This window comes from Kryptolebias marmoratus, linkage group LG8 (assembly GCF_001649575.2).
Source record: "Kryptolebias marmoratus isolate JLee-2015 linkage group LG8, ASM164957v2, whole genome shotgun sequence".
In the NCBI taxonomy this organism is placed as follows: Eukaryota; Metazoa; Chordata; class Actinopteri; order Cyprinodontiformes; family Rivulidae; genus Kryptolebias; species Kryptolebias marmoratus.
Genome location: NC_051437.1, coordinates 19,491,299 through 19,501,292, shown reverse-complemented (window position 1 = coordinate 19,501,292; position 9,994 = coordinate 19,491,299). Strand labels below are relative to the sequence as shown.

The following is a 9,994-nucleotide window of genomic DNA, read 5'->3' as shown; positions in this document are numbered from 1 at the left end:
TAATCATCAAAATTAAACGAAATAAACATTTGAAATATATGAGTTTGTATGTAATGTATGAATATAATATACAAGTTTCACTTTTTAAATGGAATTACTGAAATCAATCTACTTTTTCATGATATTCTAATTTTATGACCAGCACCTGTAATGTGATGTTTAGAACGATGTAAGCAGAGCCTTTCAGCAAACGACACACGACACATGGGTTATTCATGAAGCTGCACTGTCAGCTGTTATCAGGTTTTTCGGCTTCAATGTTATACCGATTTGCTCTGCTGAAAACCAGGCGTGTGTCGCTGCGTTCATGGAGGAAGTGAACTGACTGATGTGATCGCAACGACCGCTGCAAGACCGCCGCGTCTCTGAATCGCCAGCCCTGATGCAAATCGTGTGCAACACAATGCTGTAAGGGCGCACGTGCGCGCCTGTTCTGTCACTCAGGAGGCAAGTTTTAGCTTTCATCTTTCCATGAAATAAACATAACTTTGGCTTTTTCAGAAAGGAAAGCTTTTTGACGTTTATGACTTAAGAAGGTCTAAGCGGTAAAAAGGACACAGAAAAGCCTGAAATGTCTCGCTCTGAACAGAGAAGATTTGGCACACAGCAAAATAATTGCAGCTGGGTTCTCTTCTGACAAGCTCCATGCAGACAGTTAGACAGCAGGCTTTCAAAGAAATGACCATCTTTCTACTTACTTTATAAGATTTCTGAGAAAGACTCGATATTTGAAAGCTATAGCAAAAACACCCCACTCATTTCTAGAGAACAAGATTAGACCATCTGACTAAATTACAAACATTCTGTCCTTTTGAGGTGTGGAAGTGGACGTCTTCTCATGGTTATCTAACACTGTATCGTTAAAGTCAAGCACCAACACGACTATTTTTCACAGTGACAAATAAAGTGTTAGAACAGGCAGGTAATCACTGTCTGTCAATATTTGTTGATTTCACTAAAGGGAGGTTCTGGATTAGACTGACTGACTCATTTGTCTGAAGGGTGTTACGTTTGTCGGGAAGCTTAAAAAAATACATAAATAAAGGACATTTTCCAAATATTAACGCCTTTTCAGCTTGTTTTTGCTGTTAAATGAAGTTTTGCTAACGTAGGAGAAGATCTGGGTCATCCTGATAGTGCAGCTGGCTAAGGTGTGTCTCATTTAATTAAATTCCCTGGACCCATCCCAGGTTCTTTGTCATCCCAGCTCTTACGGTTTCTCCTCTCAAGTGTATAGTGTTGCGCCAGAAACAACTTTGTTAAACTTGCAGAAGAAAAACAATATGTTCTTCAGTTTTTGGACTCAGACAATCTCCACCACTGTTATCATAAAAGCAACAATTCTTCTGGCTACTAACCAATTCCGGACATGCTCCGGTAGGTTTATTATTACTGTGGTCCTCACACTGTTGACAACTGGTAGGAGTGACTTCTTTTGTAATCACCCATCGGAGTTTTAAAACTCACCAGACTCGAACTGGTCTGCGGTGTTTGAGCTAATCAGAGATCTGGCTGCTGGCTGACCTGCGGATGTTCATGGCGGCGACTCCTTCCCAGGTGTTGGTCTTTGGATTGAAGCGCTCCACTGAGTTCAGGCAGCTGGTGCCGTCGTTCCCTCCTGCGACGTACAGCATGCCGTCCAGCACAGCCACCCCCGCGCTGCTGCGCCGGCTCAGCATGTTGGCGATGGCTGTCCATGTGTTGCTCTGTGCGTACAATCAGAAATAACACAATTACTGAGGTGCTCGTATTGTAGATTCAGCTTCAGCCTATGATTTTTGTCAATAAGATTAAATTAAAACAACTTGGCAGGAGACAAGCTAAACATTGATGATGATAAATTTATCAGGATTTTACCTGAGGATCATATTTCTCCACCGTTGCCAGATGTGAGGAGCTATCATAACCTCCCACTGCATACAAGCTGCCATCTGGAAGGGGAAAAGGGAGTAAACACAAAATATAAATATTAGCAGACACATACCAAGGTGGCAACTCCCTCTCCATTTCTGATAACAAATTACAGACAGAGAAATAAACATGTAAAAGAACAGGCGTTCATAATGTTTATTTCAAACAAATTCCTACCCAGAGTTGCTACTCGTACATATCTCCTTCGGGTGCTCATGGCAGCAATGGATGTCCACGTACTGGTCAGAGGGTCATAACGCTCCGCGCTGAAAGAGAAAATCTCTGTCAGGCCGATTATTTAGAGCACGCATGTCTTTAAATATTATTCAATTTAAATTTAAAACTGTGCCATGCTCAGTGTTCGTCACCAAAATGTATGCCTGCGTGTACCTGTTGAGGCAGGAAGCACCATCATAGCCTCCAGCAGCATACAGCAGGCCGTGCAGAACGGCTACACCCAAACAGCTCCGTCTTGTTCCCATGGAAACCTCTGGTTGCCAGGCATTAGTGATGGGATCGTAGGACTCCACGGTTGCAAGGTCAGAAGTGCCATCATAGCTTAAGAGAAAAGTGAACAGAAAAGGTTTGGATCGAAGCGTCATTGTGGCAGAATCCTCTCTGAGGAAAGATGGCAAGCACTGCCATGCTAAAGGACAATTTACAACAAAAAAAACCCTGACAAATTAGGTAAAAATAAAAATCAGGTGGTCAGAAGTTAAGATAATTGGTCAGGATGACCATTATCATTATTTACTCACCCTCCAACAGCATAGAGTCTGTTCCCAATAGCTGCCACACCTACTCGTGCCCGCCTTGTGGACATGGATGCCACCATGTGCCAGCGATCCGTCCGGGTGTCGTACGCCTCACAGTCTCCATGAATAGCAAACAGGCTGCCACCGCCTACGACGCAAACATATAACAGCATCCGAACTTCATGAAACAGGCTTTCCACTTCAGAGACATAAGCGTGAGACAGATGTGTTCTAAGTGTACCCTAATGGGTACCTTCAGGGGCACACTGACCAACGGCAAAGAGCACGGGACTGGCGCCCTCACAGCGCCGTGGGCGCGTCCGGCTGTTGCTGAGGACTCCCCTCTGCTCAGGCATCAGGTGGTACTTCAGAGCCTCGATCAACAGGTCCTTGCACTCCGAGTGGTGACGCACCAGCAGCTCTGTATCAACGTTGCTCATCAGGAAGTCTCGCCTCAGCAGCGGCAGCCGCACACACTTCATCAGCTGATGGAACGGAGTTGAGGGTGTGGGAAAGGGTTATGGTCAAGAAGAATAGGAGGAACCGTTTCACACCGGCAAACAGAAAACAATGAGTGAGAAATGTGAGAGAAGAGTCTTACCCAAGGTACATGTTGCCTGCGCCCGTCTATATCATGTTTCACCCAGCTCAGCACGGCTCGGTACACCTCCTCTTCAGATGGTACATTTAGATTATCACTGGAGATCAAATCCAGGACCTGACAAAGGAGGACAAGCAGAATTATTCATACAATGACTTCAAAGATCAACCATCCTAAAATCCATTTTGCTGCATTTAACTCATGTAAGACCATTAAAAGCCCTTTAAGCAGAAATAAAAATACAATAGTTTTCTGACTAAATATGTCAACAAACAGGAAGTCAACAGCTTTTGCTGAAGAAAGTCAAAGTTCTTGTGTTAAATCTAATCTCTGCTAAACTACTGCCTCTCCATCTTCCTCCCTGTCTTTGAGTCATCATTTTAAAACAGAGCTCAAATTCAATCAGTCAAGTCTTTATTAAATAAACTCGCACACACATTAAGTCTCGTGTTTTATATTATGTCTATGTGTAGTCGTGATACGCTTTTATCTACAAGTACTTGCGGTTGTGTGTGTCTGTGGTACAACAAATGCAGCAGTCTGAGTGGCTGCCTGGCTCCGATCCCAGCTCAGCTCTAAGCTGGCGAGGCTGGAAGAGAACAGAGCAGCCAGCTGCTGCCGCGGTCATCTCGCCTGGCCACATCAAGGCAACACCAAGGCAACACTTAGCAGCCTCAGAGGACCACAGCCTCCACTAATCTGCTGTCACACGGGCAGACGCTGCTGCTGCTGCCCCACCCTGCAGCCAAAGCTACAGCTGCATGAACATACTGCATCAAATAAACACACCAAAGTTGGCATAAATGTAGAGGAAATGTAAAACAGAAGTAGCTCCGTTTACACTTGTGAAAATTGTCCATGCACTGGAAGAACAGAAATCTAGGAAGCATGTATGCCGAAGGTCTCAGCTACGTCTAGATGTCTTCATACGGCGCACAAAGTAACTAAGATGCAGCCGTCGTGCTTCAAAATGTCACGCATGTCATGCTGCATTAATGAAACATCAGCCACGCTTACTAGTCACAATCCTGTCACGCCTCTCCGCTTTCCCTCGCAGACGATGAAGGGAAATATGGGGCATATCTCACATGAGCTCAGAGTCCTTTAGAGCAGGCAGTGCGTGAATTCAGATGTGGTGCAGATTTACAACATGCTGCAGACAGCATGGGGTAGAAAGCCAAAGGACAAAAAGAATGGAATTAAGAAAATAGTGCTGTTTAATCTACCTGAATGCATCCTTAATTTGCTGTTTTAAATTGTACCCACGCATTGGTAAGGCTATTAAAGGCCAGAAACATGTGAAACTTTGTGTTTTTTCTTCCAAAAGGCACCTACTTTTCACTAGTTTATTTTTTTTAAGATTTAGGAATAAAATAGATAACAGCAGATATTTGATATTTTTTTAAATCACCATCATCACAAAAGACCCGACAGGCATCTGAAGAGATGTCATTGCATTTAGAATGCCATCATTTTTTCCTACAAATTACAGTGAAGCAGTCCTAAACCTAACATTAAATTACTGCTGTGCTTTAAGTAAACAAAAAAAAAAATCAATTCAGGCCAAGAATTGTTATTGTCTTTCTTTGTGCATCAGTCAATATGTAGAGAAACTTGTTCTTTTTACAAATGTGGCTCCTGTGAGAAAACTTTCCAAAATATTATGTCTAGGAAAATGAAAGTTTATCTTAAACTGGAAGAGGATCCTGTCCCAGTTCTCACCAAAATGAGAGGCAGAGTGAGTCCTGGCCAGGTAACTATTTATCATGATTACCTGGACTGCTGGAGTCCATCCTGTAACGTGTGACAGAGAGTGAATTGCCAGTTATCATGTCAGTTAGTGGAACTCTTATTTCTAAGAGTTGGCTTCAATACCGCAGTCCTGATAAACACGCCAGTGTGTCCAGCTCTCAACTGGAGCCAAAACATGTCATTCATATACTCGTTTGGCACAGGCCTGATAATATCCTGTTCCACTAAAGACAAAATGCAAATCAAGTTTTTGTCCAATATGAAAAGGGCATCGAATGACCACAGTCTGCTCAGATGGCTGCTGAACAGTGTTGACTCTTCACCTGCTAATTTGACAGACAAACTGAAGACATGCACTGTAAGCTGGTATAAGCTGCAGGCCTGTCACAACCCTCTATGCACAACACTAATAATAAAATTCCCCTCAAAACCCTGGCTTAAACGAGTTTAGACCACTATGCTAAAGCCAAAATAGAAACCCTTATTGATATGTCAGAGGGTAAACACTGTTGTTTGCTCTATAAACGGCTGCTCAGCTGTGAAAATGTCACCGGCTTTGCTTAATTACCACTTCCAGGACTGGAACAGCAGTGTTGCCACCGCTGAGCCCCAAGATGAATAAATGATAATTTGGCTGAGTTGATGTTTCAGATAAAATAGACAACGGTCACACAGTGGAATGAGTCAAACATGCAGGATATGTATAGGAAACATAGCAAGCTCTAAGTTGTTCATTGGAGGTTCAATAATTTAAGATCAAGTATTTATAAATGTTGACATGTTTTTAATAGTACAAGTTCAACTGCAAAACTAGAACAAATTAAGGAAGTTACTGCAAAGTTGTTTCTACACACTGAGTTCTTAATTGTGACACAATATAAAGACAACTTTGAGTACACAGCAACAAAAACCAGCTTGATTTTTTTTTTCCCCCATACACAAATTTACCACCATTTTCCCAAGCCCCACTGAGGAAATAACAGCAGACGGAGACAGTACCAGTCCTAACCTGTTTCAGCGGCAGGAGCATGAACTCCTCTGTCTTGGAGACCTCCACAAAGTGCTGCAGCACGTACTTGTGCGCAGACTTGAGCAGGTCGCTGCAGGAGTGCGTGTCTGCAAAGCCTCGAATGCCCAAGCAGTTGGAGGGGTCCAGCTGACTGAGGAGGAACTTGCAACATGCATCTCTGACCCCGTTGAGCTGCAGCAGGCTGGCTGCTGGGAGCAAAGTCTGGGAGGAATGGGATTACAGGTAAAAAAAAAAAGCATTAAGTCAGTTTCATTTGCCAAAATAAGAGTTAATGAATCTGAAAAAGTCAACCCTACCTGCACGTTGCCTTCCCCAACTACAATCTCTGCTGTGTAGGCGTACTGGACCAGTTGTTCCAAAGCCTGAGGATCGATGTCATGAAGGGTCACGTGGGTCTGCCGACTCTCAGACATCTCATCTGCAGGACCACAAGAGAAGCTGAACTTTTCCCCTCAGTTATAACTTATTAAGACTCCAGCTGATAAAACTCACCTCCCTGTTCAGTTTCACTGACACGTGGCATCGCAAACTTATCCAGAGCTGCCGCTAAACGTCAGCACAGCTCATTTCTCTCAATCTGTTTAATGAGTTGTTTAAACTGAGTGAGGTTTTTTAAAAATCCTTGGATTTTTACTCTCTCCCTATTTTGGCTCCAGCAGAATTATGCAAGGAGGCTCTGCGTCGTCTCTGCAGTCGGTAATTTACAAACAGATCTGCTGAGCGTTTCTGGTGAAGACGCTATGACTCAGTTAGTGGCTGGGTCAGACGGGAGGAAGTCTAGATGAATCTAAACAAACACCACTTCCTTGCGACAGCTGGTGTCAGAAGGAAATCAGAGGCTCATACAACTCGTCTGACTACCTGTACTCAGGCAGACGCAGGAGCGAGGAGGTGAAGAGGTTAAAAATGTAGAGACAGCCAGTGTACACATAAAATACTTGAGCCATAAAGCTACAACAACAAAAGAAAAAATGTCCCAATGACATTTATGGCTAAGAACAAAGCAAAACCACAACAGGCCGTATGAACAGCATTTGAACAGATAAGCTGGGCTCCTTACTGGTAAACATAGCGTGGAAGTAGGGGCTGCACGATGCCAGCACCACTTTGTGCGCCTTGATTTCCTTGTTGGAGACATGAAGCACGATGTCACACAGCAGGCCACGCTGTCGCATCCTATTCATGGACACGAAGGAGTCATGGTAGTGGCGCTTGGAGTTGTGCGAGATGCTGTGCCCATCCCGGTTGAGCAGCTGCATGCCCCCCTCCATCATGGTGTCCGAGGCTGCGATTGTGGGCTTCTGTCTCGACCGCACACTGGGCAACTGAAATATAAAAAAAAAACCTAATTAAACAAAACGCGTTCACTCTAATAAAATGGTCTTTTGTCATAGCTAACATTTTGCAGTTGATTTGACAGATATCGTGACCAATCATTGTACCTACTGTCACACTTCAGGTCTCCATCCTGTCACCTCTGACATGAGGTCTGACCAGCGTGGCAGAAATCTGACTAAGATTATAAAGTGGACTACAATGCAAAGTGCTGACTCGATTATTTTACACAGTGTCAAGTGTGATTAGATCTTCTGCTGACAGCTGAGAGTCGAAAGGCATTTTTCCTTGAATAACCTGATAATTAAATCAATGCAGATGATTAATTTACTCAACTGCCTCAGTTTTTCTAACTGCATCTCCGTACTAACAGCAACAGGACTGCAGAAATTACTTTATGAATATATGGATGAGTGCAGAAAGCAAAAGAAGAGGAAAGCTGGTCTAGAAAAGAATAAAACAATAAAAACACCAGGGTTCTCCAATTCTAATTAAATATACTGAATTTTATGTTTCGATGCCTTACAGAAACAGGCGAGAAATAACAAGCGGCCGACAATAAGAGCAGAGGCTGAAAAGCTTGGCATCATACTAACAATAAATCCTTGATCAAACAGAATTATGCCTCGACTTCAAGTGCAGCCTTTTTGCTGAGATCTGATAATATTATTAAAAAAAGACAGACCTCCTGCTTACACCACCCCCAGTCTGTTCATTTTGTCTCCAATGCTGATGACCTGAAACAAAGTCCAGTCCCTGCTTTCCCATTAGTCATTTGACAGAAAAAAACACTTGATAACTTGTTCAAACACAGAAACAATACAGATAGAAGTGTGCAACAATCTATATGTCCTGAACCATCACACTAAGACAGACTGCCACACCATGTGGCTCCTCATCGGAGTGTTGTAAAGTCTTACCTTATAATGACTCCTAATCTTCACAGCCAAATTAATTAAACGTGTTTGCCAGAATAAATAATTAAAGTCGTGTGAAACTAATCCAATCCAAGTCTATTGAGGTCCACAGCGTGCAGCACACTGTTTTAACTCAACGACACACTTATGGTCCAGATGAAGTTTCACATCATGATCCACCGAAGTCACCGAGAGCTGCTGCATCTTAACATTTTCTGCCATTTGTTCGTGTGGCTGTCTTGGCTGCACGCTCTCCACTGTCCCACCGGCCACCATCTCAAATGTCATCACAGCTGCCTAGCGACTAGCTCTGGGTGGGTATAATTTTCCAAAACACAATGGACCATAAAGCCACACCAACAGTGCTCCACTACAAGGGAACAATCCCCCCTCCTAATCCTCTGAGAAATATTGCTACAGACAGGAACATAAAGGAGGAGGTAGAGACAGCAGAACTAAACCACTTGTCTGTGCACCTGTATCTTCACACACAGGTCTGTGCTTGCTGTTTTTTTTTTTTTTTTTTTGCAGAATTAGCTTTTTTTATTTTTATTTTAAATCAGCACATCCTTAATGATCTGAGGAAGCCCCAGCCCCCATAACATCTATGTTAAACAGCAGCACCTATCATCAGCTGCAGCAGCACAGAATGTGATCTCTTTACCGGTGGATGTCTGCTGCGGTTATCCTCCTCTGGACACAGTGTCCTCCTTGAAGTGATGGAAAATAAATCAACAGCTGTCGCAGTCAGACTGTCTTAAGATCGGTACCATCGTCTGGCCGCTCGTCCATAACCTGACCACGGCATAGGAAATATGAAGAGAGCTTCTGTTTTGTGCCGTATGTGTTGACGTCAAGGAAGAAGAAGAAGAAGAAAAAAAACTGCACGAAAAGCTGACATCGGTTTTTTAAGGTGGCGCTTGAACTGCCGAAAAGGCGGTTTTGAAACAAACAATAAATAAATACACTGTACCGCTATGCTAGCTGAGATCTAAAGCTGTTATGAGAAATTAACGTGAAACAAATGTTTTTTTTTTTAAGTGAGAAACGCGCTAACCAGCTCAACAAACGCCCTCTTGTGAATTAAAGTGACACAAACGGCCTTAAAAGCCACCTTTTGTTTGGGCTAGGTGCGGAAGTGCGTTCGATATTCGCTCCCGTGCTCTCGCGAAGGGCGGGGTTTAAACGTGACTTCGGACGCGACGCAGTTCGGTTAGCCCGACAATCAAAATCAAACACACACCAACAAACATTACCACAGTGTTTAAATGCACAGACCCTTTTTTCACAAAAAGATGAAGAAATGTTAAATAAGCTCATATTATATTTATACCATAATATTTAATATTACGCTAACATATGATCAGGAGCTTGATGCCTGTTTAGGTCATTGTTTCCGTGTTAGCTAGCCAGTCTAACAGTCCTCACCCGCAGCCGTCGTCGGTGTCGTTGTGACAGCAGTGATTTCTTCCGGTTTGCAATCTTGCCCAGGGTTGTGGTTGTGTATAGTAACGGATAAAAACAGACACACAAAAGTATTCCCCCTCGGGTCCCCGGTTTCGTGTCTCGTGAACGCAGCTAATCATTTAATTCAAACCTCACGTGCAGCATCAAAACACTGCTTGCTCTTGTAATGCGGGTCTCGGGCTGTAAAAAAATTAAAGGTTGGTATGAACGCTTTCCACAATATTTT

General features: G+C 43.3%; 1 protein-coding gene across 3 annotated transcripts in view; it reads right to left on the bottom strand.

The window, feature by feature from the left end:
- The window catches only part of klhl17 (kelch-like family member 17), a 14,196-nt gene extending 4,240 nt beyond the window's left edge, over positions 1 to 9,956 (bottom strand). Inside the window, exons 1-11 of one of the 3 annotated variants that reach the window (XM_017417893.3) lie at positions 9,730 to 9,956; positions 7,110 to 7,374; positions 6,346 to 6,467; positions 6,029 to 6,250; positions 3,268 to 3,384; positions 2,938 to 3,151; positions 2,670 to 2,814; positions 2,302 to 2,469; positions 2,089 to 2,177; positions 1,858 to 1,931; positions 1,525 to 1,706 (exon numbers count right to left, since the gene is read on the bottom strand). In XM_017417893.3, coding sequence (XP_017273382.1) covers positions 1,525 to 1,706; positions 1,858 to 1,931; positions 2,089 to 2,177; positions 2,302 to 2,469; positions 2,670 to 2,814; positions 2,938 to 3,151; positions 3,268 to 3,384; positions 6,029 to 6,250; positions 6,346 to 6,467; positions 7,110 to 7,323 — 1,547 coding nt within the window. In that variant the 5' untranslated portion in view covers positions 7,324 to 7,374; positions 9,730 to 9,956. Of the gene's footprint in view, positions 1 to 1,524; positions 1,707 to 1,857; positions 1,932 to 2,088; positions 2,178 to 2,301; positions 2,470 to 2,669; positions 2,815 to 2,937; positions 3,152 to 3,267; positions 3,385 to 6,028; positions 6,251 to 6,345; positions 6,468 to 7,109; positions 7,375 to 8,965; positions 9,680 to 9,729 lie in introns of those variants that run through there. The other 2 variants (XM_037976814.1, XM_037976815.1) reach the window with 2 other exon arrangements.
- Positions 9,957 to 9,994: the final 38 nt, after the last annotated feature.